Source organism: Lactuca virosa, chromosome 4 (genome assembly GCF_052849685.1).
Source record: "Lactuca virosa cultivar CGN04683 chromosome 4, Lactuca_virosa_CGN04683_v6, whole genome shotgun sequence".
NCBI classification, from domain to species: domain Eukaryota; kingdom Viridiplantae; phylum Streptophyta; class Magnoliopsida; order Asterales; family Asteraceae; genus Lactuca; species Lactuca virosa.
The window spans coordinates 53139447-53157184 of record NC_136429.1 but is presented as its reverse complement, the minus strand read 5'-3'; the positions used below and the strand labels follow the sequence as shown (position 1 = coordinate 53157184).

Genomic DNA, 17738 nt, shown 5'->3' with positions numbered 1-17738 from the left:
TGGGCACAGAAGTCTTCTCCTTTCTTATTTTGGCACTGGAATTTCGGTTTTAGTTGCTCAATACTTTCGTTTCCTTGGTCCTTATCTTCTTCTCCTGAATGTCGGTTGCCCCAGTAAGAGGTCGGTGTTTTGGATTTACTTGCTGATTTGCTTCTTTTTCTTTGTGCTTATCTTCTTCTCCTCTGCGTTGGTTGCTGCCTTTTTCTTCCAATCAGTCAATGGCGGTGGAGAATCCTATCGGAGGAGAAGGGCGGCACAATCAAAAAAGAAAAGATAAGAATCGGAAAACATATGGCGGTGTAGAATGAGAACTAATTTCATTTTGGCCTCTCTGTTCTTCTTAACGTCTCTTCTCTGTCTGCTTCTGCTGCTTTCCGTCTCTGTTCCTCTTTAGGTATTGTGTTGTAATTTTTTTTGTCTGACGCGGTCTTATGGCTGCTGTTTTATGTCTCTCTCCGTCGGTGACTCACGTTGAAGCTTTTGCTGGTGATCGACAAACCGGCGACCAATCCCGGAGGAGTTTCGTCGGCGTTCAAGGCGACCGCTGGTGGCGAAGGCAGTCCATCGAAGTGGTCAGCAGACAGAGACCAGTGATGCCTTCTTCTTCTAAAGTGGTCAGCTGACAGACCAGTGATGCCTTAGGGGTTCTTCTTGTGGCGTACTTTTGCCTGTGAGAGTTAATTTGGGGTTCTTCTAACGTTTTTCGTTTCACTTTAATCCAGGTAACGCCGCTGACTACTGTAATCGATTGGGACTTCCTTTCGTTCAGTTGAGGAGTTGGAGAGGGAAGAGGCAGACGAGGTATGAAATAGTTTTATCATTTGCAACTCAGCGTCATATTTTATGAACATGTGCTTTTTTTTATCGTCATGTATCTTTGTATATATATTTGTACTGTTAAAGAGTCGTATTTCAATTTTACATTTCCCTCCCCATGCTCCTCTAGACTCCTACGATCTCTCCTTGCCGGCGACTACCAGAGAGAGGTGGACGACCATCATCAAACGCTGTCGTATAAACAATTCTATACATAGGAATCGTATGAATCACAACCAGACATACGGCTAATGAGGTTCGCCGAGTATTTTGGTCGAGCATTTGCTTCCGTAAATGCATCTCAGTTCCCATGGATGAAAACTCTCAAGGAGGCTTCTGTCGAGAAGATGATTGATGTAAGAGCATCCTCTTCCTTTTTATTACTTTTAAATTTCACTTTTTAAGCTTATGACAACCTACCTGCTTTTGATGATCTAGAAGATTCTCCAAAGATTCATCATCGTACATTTGGATTTTTGTTTCTCTGTATCCCAAGCTTTACTTTCCAGAGGAATATGCTACTGATGAGTAGGAAACTCCTTTTTAGACTGATTTAGTTGACTTTATGCAGATCCCTTTATCACATATTTCTGAAGATGTTTATAGGACATCAGCAGACTGGGTTAACCACCAACCTGTAGATGCTCTTGGGTCCTTTTGTTGTGTGGTCCTTAGATAACATACTTTCAGACCTGGCTCTCCATCAAGGGAGTATCAAGGGTTCAAAGAAGGTGGTTCACCAAGCACCTTCAAAATCTCAGGTAAATGGTCTATGAACAATGGTATAAACTATGATATGTTTAACAATGATGATGTATAGATGTTCTCCAAATAGAAATTTTTTTTATTCAAAAACGAGCTTTTCCTTGAAACATTGACTGATGTTTCATATTGATCAAGCATTATGCAATTATCATGACAGTTTGCCATATTTGTGTAAAAGAGGGTTCTAAATATCAAGGTCAAGATAAGCTTCCAGTTCTATTATGGACTATCACACAGGTAACTTATTAATTCATTTAATATCTTCTGGAGGATAACAATCAAGTTCAATAAGATTTGATTTTGTATAGGCCTGTCAAGGGGACCTGGTTGTGGGGCTTTTCATGTGGGTGCATTTGCTCTTGCAATAGTCAGCAGTAAATCAGGTGGTAATCCTCAATCCAGAGACCTTATTTTGCAATTGGTTGAGAGGTAAGAAACATTTATATTATTGTACTTCCACTTTTTTGTTTTATGTATTATATTTTTAGTATCCAATCTTTATTTCTTTCTATTACAACGTTGTACTTTCATATTTTTTCTTATCAAGACATGTACTTTGAAAAATATATCCAATTTATAACATTGTACTTTTTTTTCAAAGTACAATGTTGTAATAGGAAGACTTGAAAGTAGGATTTTATAAGAAAAAATCTATAAACATACACTGTTATTTCTTTCATTTACCCTTTTTTTAGTCAATTGCTATAAATTGTAACATATTTTTAATCTTAGTGCAGGTAAGGTGAGTTTGGTCATCAAATATCTTTGGATATATGGTTTGATTACTTTTCTGTTTCGGGTTGATTTGGATGTCAATCTTCAACTCAATTATATGTTCGATGCTGAACCACAGAGGCAAAAGATGAGGTTTGTTATTACCCACCCCTAATACACAAAAAATCAATTATGTGATGAATCTCATAACTTTGTCATTGTGGTTATTAGGAGCTTCGACAGGAGAGGCCTCTTCAATGTTCAGGGGCAAATCTGTCCAGTTTACCAAACATTAAAGATAGACCTATAAAAAGAGCATGTATCAACTGTTGTGTTTATACTTCTAACAGCAAAAAATTACAAAACCGGTCCCGTCTAATAGAAGATTTAGAGATTATTCCAAATATTTATAAAGGAATGATATTGTTTCTGTTTGGTGTTGATCTCAGATTGACGTATGGAATCTTCAAAGTTGGTAGACCTGGTGCTTATAACATTCGTTACTATTCAACTATTCATTAATTTTTCATTTTTCATGTTTATGTTTATTTGATTTAAACTAATCATTAATGAGTACTGAATAATGATATTTTGTATTATTGGATTTCAGGTTAGATTTCCTCTGCTCGATAATTGTTTTACGGTAGCACAATAGAATTTTAAGGATGTCATTAAAGAACACTGGTGCACACAGAATAAATTTGAATGTCTCTTCAAAGCTGATAAGGTTTTTTTTTTTCTTTTCTTTATATAAATATACATTTAAAGAAATGTGTAAAGTTGTGAGGTAACTTTTACAGGTAAAGAAGCTGTGTAGGTTTCATGTAAGAACAACAACGATTCAAAATCGTCGAATTAGATCATCCGATGAAATACGTATAAGAAATGGGGAAGATGAATCTCAAGAACGAAAGAAACATAAAATACACGCTCGAGAGAAAGAAATATTTTTTTTCCCTTCGTCCTGTTCCCATTCCCATTCCCGGCCCCGCTCCCCATCACGTACCGAGACGGTACATCGACTATAAAAGAGCATTCGACATGACTATGAAAGCACGGTAAGAAGATGATCCCATACTGTTCATAGCTCTGTCATTATTTTTTTTAAGTTACTTTACTGTTGATTGATTTTTTTGTTGTGCAGTTAAAGCATGTGCAACCTGAAATTTATATGCTACAAGATCACAAGGACGAACTGCAGGTAAGTTAAGTGGACTATTATAATTTTTTTTCTTTCTTTTTTCCCCTTTTCTTTCTTCCATACTCTTATTTTCATTCAATTTCAAGTTTTTGATAATTTGCTTTTGATGTTTTGCCTTAATTTCAGGTTAGCAGAGGAATTTGTAGAACCTATTCTTATTGGAAATGGCAGTCTAGACTACTTGTATCCTTTTGTTGTTTTTATTTTATTTAATGGCCTTTTTTTCCTTAAGAGTAAATTTATTTTTGGACCAAAGACGCCTTCATTTTTATGTCCGTTTCTTGCAGGGCCAAAGAAACAAGAAAGAGAAGTTGGAGGGGTAAAATTAGAGCTAAAATTTAAGGTTATTTCCGTTGGGTACTTCAGTTAGGGTATCACTACTTCGCTTTCTTATACAAACACATATCTAAACTCTCAAAAAAAAAAAAAAAACAAAAAAAACAAAAAAAAAAAACCAACGACATACATCCTTGCATCTAATGCGTTCCTATGTAGCTGATATGAACATCCCTCGTAGTAGTAAGCTGGACCAACATCCTACCGAAAAAGGGCAGTCTTTAGAAGCAACATGCTGGGAAACCAAGAGAACGCTAAAAATTATAATATGGTTACTTATCTGCTATATTTTCAAATAACGAAAAAAAAGGTACACAGCGCCAAGGGCGCATCTAATTCCATCTAGTTCCTATTATTTTCTATATTCCTTCTTCATCGATTTATCTTATATAATTAATCATTTAAGTGTTATCTAAATACCTATTTTGTAAATATATAAAATTAGAGAAAATTACAAATTTAGCCAAATACATTAATTACTTTGTGAAAAATAGCCAAAAAAAATCAAAATTGCATTTTTAGCCACTAAAATCGCAGATGGATATAAGCCATCTGCGATTTCGCCTTCCCATCTGCGAACATACAAGTGGCTAAAGCACGTTTGTGTTTAGCCACTTGTACGTTCGCAGGTGGTTTTTTTTTTTTTTAATTTTTTTCGCTGTATATATATCTCCTTTTCCAACATAAAATCGCAGATGGACTATGTCCATCTGCGATTTCCTCTCGTTTTCACCAGCGATTTTTTGAATTTTTTTTTACTACGAAATTGATAGGGTTTGACTACGAAAAAACCTTATTATATATAAATTTTTTCAAGAAATTATCATTTTTGTTGTTATTTCTTTGGAAAATTTGTTTAAAATGTTGTTTCGGGATTGTTGAAGAAATCGTCCATGATGGCTCTAAGGAAATCGTAGGGATAGAGAGTTTCTCTAAAAAAAGATAGTGAAAAATGAAAAGAAAAAAAAACGTTTTTATACTAAATCTCTACGAAATCACAGATGGAATACACAAAATCGCAGATGGATTGTTCCATCTGCGAACGTGCCTAAAACACATCTGCGCTTTAGGCACTTGTACGTTTGCATATGGAAATGCAAAATCGCAGATGGGCTTAATCCATCTGCGATTTTAAGGGCTAATTTTGTAATTTGAGTTTTTTTTGGCTATTTTTCACAAAATAATTAATGTATTTGGCTAAATTTGTAATTTTCTCATAAAATTATAATAAATGATAAATTAAAAGTTAGTATTTGTTAATCGTGTGGTAATATCTTTTGAATATATTACGACATTTTTTTTATTTCTCCAAACAAACATTGGATGCACTTTTTTGACCGTTAAACTTAACATTGTTGTAAATAATTTCTTTTGTTATTCTACATACATAAGGTTTCTGGTGCATCACAGATATGTAACTCCTAGTTTTTATGAATTCAAAACTCAAATATAAATAAATATGTATTATGAAGAAATGTCGAAGAAATCAAGTAAAAATTCAGTCAAGAACCTTCACATTAAACCCACGTTCAATGAAAAATTCAAATATTCCAAGCTTTGTTACCACTTGTTGTTTATTTACGGAAGAATTAAATGATAAATTACGAAGAAATGTACCAAATAAAAAAATATGCATTAAAGTTCCTATATTTTGGTTTTATTGACAAATAAAGTTACCAATAATTTATTTATTTATTTTTTTTACAATTTAACCACTGGAACCGGCTATTACTTGCAATTTGGCTAAATTTTCAGGTTACCGCAAACAATCGCAAGTTTCGATGGTTAAAATGTAAACAAAATATCAAGTGTAACTTTTTTTATCAATAGGCCAAAATATATGTAATTTTTTTTTTCAATGCATAATAATTTTTAACAAGTCTTATCTATTTTAAAATTAAACTATAATCTATTTTTGTTGAAACAACCATTACTATTTGTTTGATTTTTAATATATGATAATAAATAAATATTTTTTAATTATACTTCTATTTACTAAAATATAAAAATATATTGTTATGAAATGTGTCGTCAGTTTTTGATGATAAAATTAAATCAAAATTTGATACGAAATACATTCATATATCAAGTACTTGGTTGAAAAATCTTCATGTGGGTTAATATGTATAAAAAACATGATTTTGTTAGTTGCATAAATATGTTTTTAAACAATTATGAAACCACTATTGATATTGGTAACCATTATGAAAATCCAAGAGAGAAAGAAGACACTATGACGTTTGTTGTTTGGATTTTTAAAACTGTAGGCATATTGGTATCAATGTGGTATATTGTAATATATATTCTATATAAATTAAGAATACTTATTGCTGAAATATTGCAATAATAGAGTTTCTATGTCATGCGGACAAAATTGTTTTTCATCTTCTCTATCGATCCATGGATGAGTTGATGCATTGTTTTCAAACAAGTATTTGGTATGTGGATGTATATTTCGTATCAAATTTTGATTTAGTTCAATCATCAAAATGTGACATATATTTTATTTAATAGAAGTATAATTAAAAAATATATTTATTTATTATTGTTGGAAATGGTGCCCAATTTCATTAACTAGTTAGTAATATTTCTAAATAATAACAAGAATAAAGCCTTTAATTTTTGTTCTCCTCTCTCTCTCTCTCTCTCTCTCTCTCTCTCTGTCTCTCTCTCTCTTTTCTATATACGAAATCTATAACCCCTCTCTAGGGTTATGGGATTTTCGAATAAACCCTAATAGGGTTTTCCTTGTTTTGCTTTTGGAGCCTTGGGCTCTCTATCCATTGGAAGGTTGTCGACCACATGATCTAAGGACCAAGATGCAAGTATTTTTATACTTCTTTTGTTAGTTTTAAAGTTCGTTGCTATAACTAGTAAAACCTAGATTCTAGAATGCATGTTCACTTATGTAAATCTTAGGATTATCCATCCTCCTTTAAATTGTGTACTTGATACAAGAAATCCCCAACAATTATCATATATTAAAAATCAAACAAATTGTAATGGTTGTTTCAACAAAATAGATTATAATGTAGAGGGTGTTTCAACAAAAAATAAAATAATTTTTTTTCAATAAGTTAGAATTTCTAGCTTTTCAAAATTCTTTATAATTTTTTGGGCTGTAAAAATCAAATACCCCTTAAAACATGTATAAGTTAAGACACACATTATTTTTTAAAAAACAACTTATTGACTTGTTGACTTTTCCTACCATAAAAGCTAATCTAAACATTTTTTTAAAAAGTTTATATTCTCACCACTATAAGTTAATAAGTCATTTTGTCTAGAAGTCCTTTTGAGGTTCAAAATGAAATCCCAAACATTCTTAAAATATACTCTCTCCGTCCTAAAATTATAGTCCACATTTCCTTTTTGGTTTGTCCCAAAATAATAGTTCACTTTTAAAAATAAGTAACATTTTTACCAAAATACCCCATCATTATTACTTAACCAACAAAACATTTAATGTAACATGATTTTGGGACGGAGGGAGTATAAGACTTGATGTTAAAGTTAGTGGTAATTAATGTTTCCTTAATCTGTGTGTTTTTTGTAATTGGACAATAATTTTGGGACGGAAGGAGTATAAGACTTGATGTTAAAAATTATTATGCATTGAAAAAATACCTATATTTTGGCTTATTGACAAAAAAAATCACATTTGATATTTTGTTTACAATTTAACCATCGAAACCTGTTATCGTTTGCGGTAACCTGAAAATTGAGTCAAATTGCAAGTGATAACCAATTTTAATGGTTAAATTGCAAAAAAATAATAATAATAAAATAAAATAAAAAGAGACTTTTTTTTTTTTTTTGTCATTATACATATTAAAAAACTTGGAAATTAGAACCTACTGTACGTATATTATCTAATAATGGGTTATATTCATTTTCCCCATATTTATAGTAACGGTCCCTACACTTTAGCCTTATTGATACTTTTAACCCTAAACTTATTTTAATGCCACATTTTACTACAAAGATTGATCAACATATTCTAACAGAATTATGCTTGTTCCAAGCTAAATATTCAAGACAATCTAACCCCATCTGCCGTTCCACACAATCTTCTAAGACAGATTGTGAGAGCTTATATTTTGGGGGCACTTATAACCATTTAAGCCATCATCAAATCTAAACAGTAAGCTGGGACTAACAAGTTCTCAAATAAACCATACCATTTCGTGCGTTTTTGTGATTATCCCTTTTTGAAATTTTTTTTTCTTCATTTAGGTGGCATATATATTAAAAAAACAACAAAGATGACTTACCCAACGATCCACCAAATTTTTATTAGTTTATCATCCATACACGAACCAAAGGCACTAATTCAAATTACAACAAACATAAGCTACCTCTCAAACCATAACATTTCACATATTTTTCAGCTACAGCTTAAAGCTTAGGAGCTATACGTGGTGGGTCCCATGGTGCCACAATATGGTTGCGTGTTATCTCTGCTAGTGAACAACACCCACTCAATGCCATCGTGAGCTCAAGTTCATCATGCAGCATTTGAAGAGTCTTCCTCACACCAGCCTCACCATCTACAGCCAATGAGAAAATGACAGGTCGCCCAATCTGAAAACCATCATAACAAACATGTTATATAAGGTAAACCAACACGGATTTGAATCCAAATTTATTCAAGTGAAATAAAAAAACATTAAGAAAACCACAAAAGATTATACTTACAAATACACCGGATGCTCCAAGAGCCAATGCCTTGAAGACATCTGTCCCACGCCGAACTCCTCCATCAAGAAATACCGGAACTCTACGTTGAGTAGCTTCCACCACCTGTAGAATATAATATTACTATCTCAATTCAATGCATGACAAACACAGTACAACCTGTTCAATATTGTCAGTTCAGTATTGTCTTGTGTGACAAAGGACAATAAAAGAATCAAGTGAAGTATAGATAGACCTCTTCTAAAGCCGTAATAGTTGCAGGGACATAATCAAGTTGCCTAGCTCCATGGTTTGACACAATAATTCCCGCTACTCCAGATTGCACTGCGATCCTTGCTAAAAGAAATTTTGGAAAATGGCAATGAGATAAAAATATTAATAAAGGAGAATGATTAGTATATACATAGAACTAGGAATCAAAAATATATATATATATATATATATATATATATATATATATATATATATATATATTCCTTCATATCATTTACCATCTTCAGCAGTTAATACACCCTTCACTAAAATAGGTAACGGGGTTATTGACTTGAGCCACTTCACATCCTTCCAACTAAGAGACCGGTCAACTTGACCAGCAACATATGAAGCTAACCCCGAGTCATCTGTCTGAAATTTAAAAAATCTTGATGTAATTATAATGGGAAAAAGAAAAGTTAAAAAGCGTTGATTATGTAAAATATTATCATATTCACCTTATCTAGCTTGCCAAGATTTAACCCGTCAAAGTTTTTCAATGACAGATTTTGTGGCAGAGCAAATCTGTAAGAGGACACATTCAAGAAACATGTTAACTCGCTCATTGAAGCTATAAAGAAAGAGGGGTAAATTAGTAATTTGAAGTCTATGGTTTGACCTGTTCTTGATATCAGATTCCCTTCGACCGAGTCTTGGAGTATCAACAGTAAGGACAATAGCCTTGAAACCAGCTTTTTCGGCTCTTTTTACCAGTTGTGTAACAACACTCCTGTCTTTGTACACCTAGTGATAGGAGAAATGTTTTGGGAACAATTAGCTATAAATTGGGTACTTTTATATGAAATAATCACACGTATTTTTTTAAAAAGTTTTTAAAAATAGAGGCACTCACGTAGAGTTGGAAAAATCGAACACCAGGACCAGTTGAAGCAACCTCCTCCACACTGGAAGTAGCCCATGAGGATAATGTCTGGAAAACCAATATAAATAATTGAATTAGTTAGATATGTAGAGTACTAGATTTTATATGCAAAAAAAAAAAAAAAAAAAAAAAAAAAAAAAAAAAAACCCCTTATTAAAAAGAGAGGGTAGACTCCAACGTATATTGAGACAGATGGGACTGTGTCAGACTGATGTGACAGAAAGAAAATATAATGAAGAGGGTAAGGAACTAAACCATGATTGTTCCAGTAGCTGCTGATGCTCTTGCTGTTGCATACTCTCCTATAAAAAATTAAATTCGATTAAAGTGCTCAAAGATAAAGTGATGCATACATAAGGTAGTTTTGAATGAGACTAAATGACCATTTTACCCTTACATTCTAATAAACACATTCCACAAATATTCATCAATTTTAACGTGGGAGGAGTTAGAAGGAAAAAATAACAAGGGAAAATAGGTAATGGGTTAGTGTCTTAATACATTAACCCAGGTTTTTTTGGCTTAACCCATTAAGTCATTCTATCCAGATTAAGTCAAAAAGAAACAACCCTAGTCTTTACCATCAGGATGAGCCATTTTCTGCATAGCTGTAGGTGCAACCATTATAGGCATTGAAATCTTGAAACCTAAAACTGTTGTGGTCATATCTATCTTGCTTACATCAATTAGTATACGTGGTCGAAACCTGTTTTTGTATAAAAGAAATCAAGATTAATGTTATGAGGATAGAGAAATGAATGAAGTGAAGAAACTACTTACAAGATTCTTGAAAAAGCATTTCGATTCTCCATAAGAGTCCATTGATCTTCTGCACCTGATGCATAATAATCATAGATCATCTTGGGTAACTTCTCCTTTGCAAGTGCTTCATATTCCATTACATTGGTAATCTCCATATTTCAAGCTGACAAAAACTTGCTGAAAAATGAAGTTTAAGGTCAATTTGGAGCAATGTAACAATGTTTATTTCAGTTTATCATGCATATATTGCACTTTGATGTATAATTAGAAGCTGGAGAAATGAGATCGTCAATGAACATGGCGAACAAGCTACTCAGATTCGTCCATTTTTCATTGTTCGTTTGTACATATCAGACATGCATAAACACAACATTAGATGCTTAATTTCTTGTTAATAACTTCAACATTGAAAATCCAAAAAGAAACTGAATCCTCTTGACAAAAACCCTTGAATTCCAAAATAAAGAATACATAAAAATCAAATTCATATTCGAATTCACAAGAACACTGACCAATTGACCCCTTAGATTGCCCCTTTGGTCTGGATATGAACCGTGTACTCATTTATGATCAAACATTGCAAAAAAGTTCATAGAAAAAGTAAATCAAGAAACAAACACTTCCGTTTCCATCACGGAACTTTGGCAACAAATCATACGATCACTTAAAATCAATCAATCTGAAGCAACACAAGTATATTACACAATCAAGATCATGATAGAAAGCCACCAAATCCTTCGATTGCTCAGAGCAATGATGGTAATTAGAAACTTCGAATTCTTCAGAATCATCGGATAAAAAGCAAAAAAGAAAGCACCAAGATGAATATAAAAAAATAATAGCAAGTCATAAACCCAGAAACGATGCATGAAAACAGACCTTAATCGGGTACTTCAGGGAAGATGGAAAGAGAGGAGTCGTATATATAGCAATAATTTTCGGTGGCGAAAGGCGGCGGTGAAGAAGAACACCGGGAAGTTTCAGGGGAAGTAATACAAACAAAAATTGTTGTGTAAGAGCTCACGTGACACCTGTTTATTAATTGTCAAATGGGGTTAGATTACGAGCTACAATCAAAACATTGAAAGCAGCCAACATGTATCTTGACTCTTGAGTTTCACAGTTGCAGTGTATGAATATACTTGTGTTTAAATTGAATATAAAAAGAATGGTTTTGGGACGTGTTTTAAAAAACTATTATTTTAAAAATACTTTTTAGAGAAATTAATAAAAATAGCCAAAAACATTAATAAATTTAAAAAAAATTAGCAATTTACGTAAAACATCAAAATCACAGGTAATTAACCTATCTGCGATTTTGGAGGCTATTGTTATTTGGGGTTGAGGATATTTGCTACTTACGGCTAGAAGTATAAATATCCCAAATTTTTTGAAAACCCTCATTTTTCTAGTTTTCAACTTGGGGAAATTCTCCGAAGCTCTTTAATGGACCAAAATATGTATTCTTCCGAAAACATGGTAAGATCTCTACTTATTTAGTGTTTTGATCATGATGTATCAGCTTTTATAAAATATAGGATACGTTTGTTTATGGTTTACTTGGAAAAAAAACATAATATATATAATTTTTGGTAGAAAAATCTTAGATCTATGGGTATAAAGTGAGAAAACCGCAGATATATTGGTATTGAAAACATTTCATAGCTAACATACGATTTTGAGAGCATTTCGTAGTTGAGATGACAATGAAATCGCAGATCTACGATTATACAAGCATTTGATGCGTAAATTGTGCATCAGGACTTGTACACACACACACACACACACACATATATATATATATATATATATATATATATATATATATATATATATATATATATATATATATATATATATATATATGAGAATGTACAAGTTGTTGATTCAGAAGTCGTACATTGTATGGTTGTATGCAGGGCCGGTCCAAGCCGGTTTGAGGCCCGGGGCAAATACAAAGAATGAGGCCCTTTAAAACTTAAAAAAATAGTATTTTTTTGAACAATAAAGGATATTGTAACGCCCGTGTTTCTAGGCTAGACATTAATATTGACATAATGGTCTAGGTTAACCTTTTTAACTCATTTAGAAGAAATGAAAAGGAATTATGTGAATTTTATGTGAATTATGTGTTTTATGCTTAATTATTAGAGTTTAATTAATTAAGAATAAAAATGAGCGTCAAAATTAAATATTAGATAAAGCCGATATCTATTAAGAAACTTGTAGTGGGCGTGACAAGGATTACAGATATATAAAGAATGTCGAAATCCGAGTTATAACGAAGAAGTTATGACATGTCGAAGTTTCGCGACAAAACCGGCACGGGGCCGAATGTCGTAAAAAGTGAGTTTTTGATAAACTACTTTTTAGCCTTAGTAATCTAAACGAAACTCGTAGTATTCGTTAAACCGAGAAGTTCGATAAAAAGAACGCCCAAATCTGACTTCGCATGAGGAAGTTATGATTTTTCGAAGTTTCAGCTTAGCAGTAGACAGCTAAAAACTCGAATTTTAGATCGAGTGATTTTTAGCCGACACAACCTAAACGAGAATCGAAGGTCTCGTCATTAGTAGTACAACGGTAAAAAGTCTGACGAAAACAGACGTCGGATGAAGAAGTTATGAATTTTTAACGGATTTACCAGTCCCGGTCTGTTAAAAATAATAATATAAAAATTAAAGTTAAAATTAGAAGACGAAGTCTAAACGAAAGTTGTAGAGCATAATTTTCTCTACGCGTGCATATAAAGAACGTCAAAAACGGAGCCCGTATGAGAAAGTTATGGATTTTACAAGATTTGACACATTTTTCGAGAAATTTCGCATGGATTGGAGCTGGACACGTCACCCTCGCATGCGAGGCTTCCACGTGTCGGACACGTGTTCGCTGCTGATTGGACCGCAGTACGCGTGTCACCCGCTGATTGGTCCGAAGTCGTCATAGGCGCCTCCTGATTGGACCGAAGTTCGGTCCTCTCCTGGTCCGACACGTATCCGAGGAGCCACCCTTCTCGCTTCTCCTTCTGACGCGTGGCTGCTGACTCGCCCCGTGTCCGAAGTGGTGGACCAATCCGAGCCTCGCACCTGGCCTCCCTCGCATGTGCGCCACCTGCCCTCGCTGCTGCCACGCGCTTCGCCCCCTCGCTGCCGCGTGTCCCTTCTCGGCCGAAGCTCCGGATCTCCCCTCCTATAAATAGAGGGCATGCGAGATTGCCCGGGTACTTTTGGGAATTTGGCATTTTCACCCTCTTTTTCAATATTTTAGCCATTTTCGCTTCCCCCGATGCCCCGAGGTCATTTCCAATGCCCGGAACACGTCCCGGAGTGCCCGAGAAGCCCGGAAAATTTATTTTTTTCGGTTTCGAAGCCCGACCCTCGCAGAGCCCGGTTTCTCAATAAAACTCCCGGTTTCATTAGAAACGATCGTTTTAGGAAACGAATTGCTGCCCGATTTTCATTAAATCAGGTGAGTGTATAGTCACTTTCACCTTACACATAGATATGAAGTATTTACCTTAAAATACGTGCTATGTGTAAATATATTAATTGTTTATTTGAGGTGACTGTTGAATTGATGTTTTATACACGTTTTAAACTGTATATATATTTTTATCTACAAATATGTTGGGTAAAACATGGGTAGATGAATTAGATGATGTGTGATGAAATAAAAGTGATGAGAGGTATCGATGTTTAAGATGATCTAGTCATCTAGCAGAGTATAGACAACGGCCACAGACTATTTTAGATAGCCCAGTGGAACGTTAGTAGACTTGTAATCGGTACGTATGTTTAAACTATATGTTCATTAGGTATTTTTGAACTATGAGTTCATCCATTAGTTCTTCCTTTTGACACTATTACGTGTCGGGGTACGGGAGCGTACGGGAGTACTTTATCAGTATTTTCCCTATACTTTTATTTGGAAGAGCTTTGGAGTCTTTGTTCTTTTATGAAGTGATCGGACTAGCTTCATGAGTTAGTGATATAGATCATGAGTTAAATAGTGGGTGTGTGATGAAAGGTGAGTTGGATAGATGAGATGATCAGTAATATAGATCATGAGTTGAGAGTGAGTGGTGAAATATGGGTAAAGCTTTTACCCAAATGTTGGCGTGAGTGGTGCAATATGAGAAAAGCCCTTACCTAACGTTGACCCCCGTCATTCAGCAGAGTATGGATGACAACCATGGACGGTTTTGATGGTCTGTGGAACACTAGCAGGCTCGTAACCTGTAGGTGCTAATTGACTTAAGTGTTCATTCGCTGTACTCTAAAACCCCCGTCATTCAGCAGAGTATGGATGACAACCATAGACTATTTTGATGGTCTGTGGAACACTAGCAGGCTCGTAACCTGTAGGTGTTAATGGACTTAAGTGTTCATTCGCTGTACTCTAAAACCCCTCATGAGTGCCCTTAGGGCATGTAAGGCTGGGGAAACCCCTTAGTATGTTCATTAGCTGTATGGAAAACCCATTGACATGTATTGTGGGGGGGGGGGGGGGGAACTCCCGTGGGAAATACCGTCGATGACTAAGAGCTATGGACTAGCACATGGCGACGATGTGACTTCGTGCCTATTTGACATAAATTGCTGAAGGAAAGCAATGTTGTCACCTTGTTGGTTGTTTTATGTTAGGATGTCTTGTTTGACATAACTTGCTGAGGGAAAGCAATGTTGTCACCCCGATGTTTGTTTTATTTGACATAACTTGCTGAGGAACCCCCAAAGCAATGTTGTCACCCCTAGTGATAATCCTTAGGCTAGGTCCCTTATGATAGTTGTTTTAGGGACGTAAAGTGAGGATAATGAGAATGGATAATTAGGGTTATTTTGGTTGATGGAATTAATAAATTTATTGTTGATTGAGAACTTAATAAGTTTCTTATTTATAGTGGGTTGAAAACCCTATATGCTCACCAGGCTCCCAAGCCTGACCCACTCAGCTTTTTATATTACAGGTAGTGGACCCCGAGCATAGTCGGATGATGACAATGAGTGATTTTTGGATTATAGGCCAGTAGTTGTAAATAACTGTGTAAGGCTTATAATGTCTTGTTTATGCTTTTGATATGTATCGGAACATGACATCCCGATGTTTTGTTATGAAATAAAAATATATATTTCTTAAAGAAAAGTTTTGATAAACTTTTATCATGTTTTGTTTTGGGGACAAATTCCGCAACATCTTTTAAAAAGGATTACTCTGATTTTTATTTTAAAAAGCATAAACGAAATCGGTCTTTTCTGGCCGAGAAATTAGGGGATGTCACAGTTGGTATCAGAGCATTAGTTTAAGCGAATTAGGAATTTATAGGATTTCTAGACTTAAACTTAGAATGCTAAGCGATGATTGTGAGATGAGTGTCCGCTATATTTTAGACACGAGCACAAGTTTATTTTAGGAAAGATGCCTAAAATGTTTTTATGTGCTAAATGCTATATGTTTGCCATATATGCCATTATTTCTTCGGATCTATGGTCTGTTGCCGACCGGATCTGGAAACCTTATGTGTGTAGGATTTTAAGCGTATGATTACGAGATTAGAACTAACATGTAAACGTCTCGAAGTGATAAGGAGATTTATACGTCTATCGTAAATAAAGCTTTCCTATCTTAAATTCTCGCCCGGTATACCGAACGTTTGTTTGGGTGTACAAAATATTATGGTGAAGACTCGTAGAGAATTGAGTAGATGGAGGAAATGAAAAGCTTATGATAGTGAATGATACCTATCAGAAGATATCGTAAGAGTGGTATCTTGTCTTAGAATATGTTTGATAAAATAATGAAACGTTTAGATGAGTATGGTACGTCTGAAGTACACCTTCGATTGGCAGGATGATGGAACGATTGGTGTAATTCCTGAAGTTGTCCCATCATTTGGAATTTCCATCACCAACCAAGTTGAAGTAGAATTGATGACTGAAGATACGCATGGAAGAAGTCCTAGTAGAGTCTAAAAAAAAATTCTATGATTAATTGGACACATTCGTATGTGTTAAATTGTTTTGTGATTTTAGGACTTGGGGACTGCGAGACAGTACTTGGGACGAGTATGAGTATGTGTGAATAGTAGTAGAGATCTATACTACTGGAAGCACATGACTCTGATGGGTTTTGAGCATTCTAACACTCCTATGGTGTACATGCAACCCTAGAAACCTTGGATCTATGTTTGACTAAGATACATGCAAATAATTATTTTTCCAAGGTTCTTATCCTAACTAGCATGACATGGGGTACTTGAATCAAATAAAACTAGTAGAATTACTTACCTTGTAGTAGTAGTTGATTGCTTGGAGTTTGAGAGCCTAGCACCAATAATGTGGATGCCTAAAATGGAAGTCACAAATCACCACAAACTTGGAAACTTGAGAGAATAGTCACAAACTTCTTGAAATCGGCCCTCTTAGTTTACACACATCAACTAGTGTTATTTCAAGAACCAAAGCCTCCTTTATATAGTGTGGTGGATTAGGGTTACATCCATGTAAACCCTAATACCCATGTCTTTTCATTTCCATGAGATCCATGGGTTAAAGCTCCATGGAGTATCCATGGACTTTCCATGCAAGCCTAGCCCATTCCAAATAAGCATTAGCCCACACTATATAAATACAAGAGCCCATATTTAATTAGTCATACTTTTGATCTCTAAATTAATTCTAAATTAATTATAGATCAACACTAATTAAATAATATGATTTTATATTAATATATTAGAACTTATAATATATTAATAAATCATAACTTATACTATTCTCAAAAGATTATCTGTAAATTGTTCGGGTGAAGTGCAACCCAAATGGACCATGCCGGGTCGGGTCAAGTACATACCAAATATAGTTATGGACTTAGACACTATATCCAACAGTCTCCCACTTGGATAAGTCTAATAACTATAGTTGCAAGTATGACTTCAGGAACCGATCAGCAATCGTAGCTCTTTAAACTCTGTTAAACTATGAAGCGCCATTTTAGATAAGTGATCATATAATCCTCTGTTCTAGATATCAGCCGGACAAATACATGGAACATGGTCTTGCTTATTGTCCAGCATTTGTTTCCCAATTTCCGATTTGTTTGACATAGAACTTAACTGAACACATCAATTTAGTTCTGACCGGGCCCGGTACATCGGTCAAAACAAAATCATCGAGGGGCCCAGATATCGCTTCTAATTCTAGAAGGAACAGATAAACTTCGACTCATATGTTTGCTCTACTACTTGTTGAATTACACACAAAAGCACGGTTTATAACATCGAGTTACCAATGCGTTTTCGTGCAATCAATGCATAAC

The 17738-nt window shown here is 34.5% G+C and overlaps 1 protein-coding gene and 1 long non-coding RNA gene across 17 annotated transcripts; one reads left to right on the top strand and one right to left on the bottom strand.

Annotated features, from left to right (window-relative positions):
• Positions 1-6: 6 nt before the first annotated feature.
• On the top strand, positions 7-9611 carry LOC145104193 (uncharacterized). Of its 16 annotated transcripts, none has more exons than XR_013707014.1 (15): positions 7-120; positions 216-801; positions 947-1172; positions 1388-1577; positions 1739-1818; positions 1890-2010; positions 2319-2448; positions 2527-2779; positions 2906-3022; positions 3096-3353; positions 3440-3496; positions 3623-3867; positions 3992-4142; positions 8224-8449; positions 9289-9611. It is a non-coding gene; the product is annotated as an uncharacterized LOC145104193 (long non-coding RNA). The 16 variants fall into 16 exon arrangements; XR_013707018.1 differs by having other exon boundaries at positions 21-120; positions 723-801; XR_013707013.1 differs by lacking the exon at positions 7-120 and having other exon boundaries at positions 127-394; positions 723-801.
• LOC145104192 (glycolate oxidase 1-like) lies at positions 8099-11558 on the bottom strand. The gene is made up of 11 exons (XM_079041470.1): positions 11307-11558; positions 10446-10604; positions 10247-10371; positions 9921-9967; positions 9636-9713; positions 9402-9526; positions 9241-9307; positions 9022-9154; positions 8766-8866; positions 8531-8635; positions 8099-8416 (listed from the first exon to the last, which is right to left on the bottom strand). Exons 2-11 carry the CDS (start codon positions 10580-10582, stop codon positions 8231-8233), a joined length of 1104 nt encoding a protein of 367 aa, XP_078897596.1. The 5' UTR covers positions 10583-10604; positions 11307-11558; the 3' UTR covers positions 8099-8230.
• Between the last annotated feature and the right edge of the window lie 6180 nt (positions 11559-17738).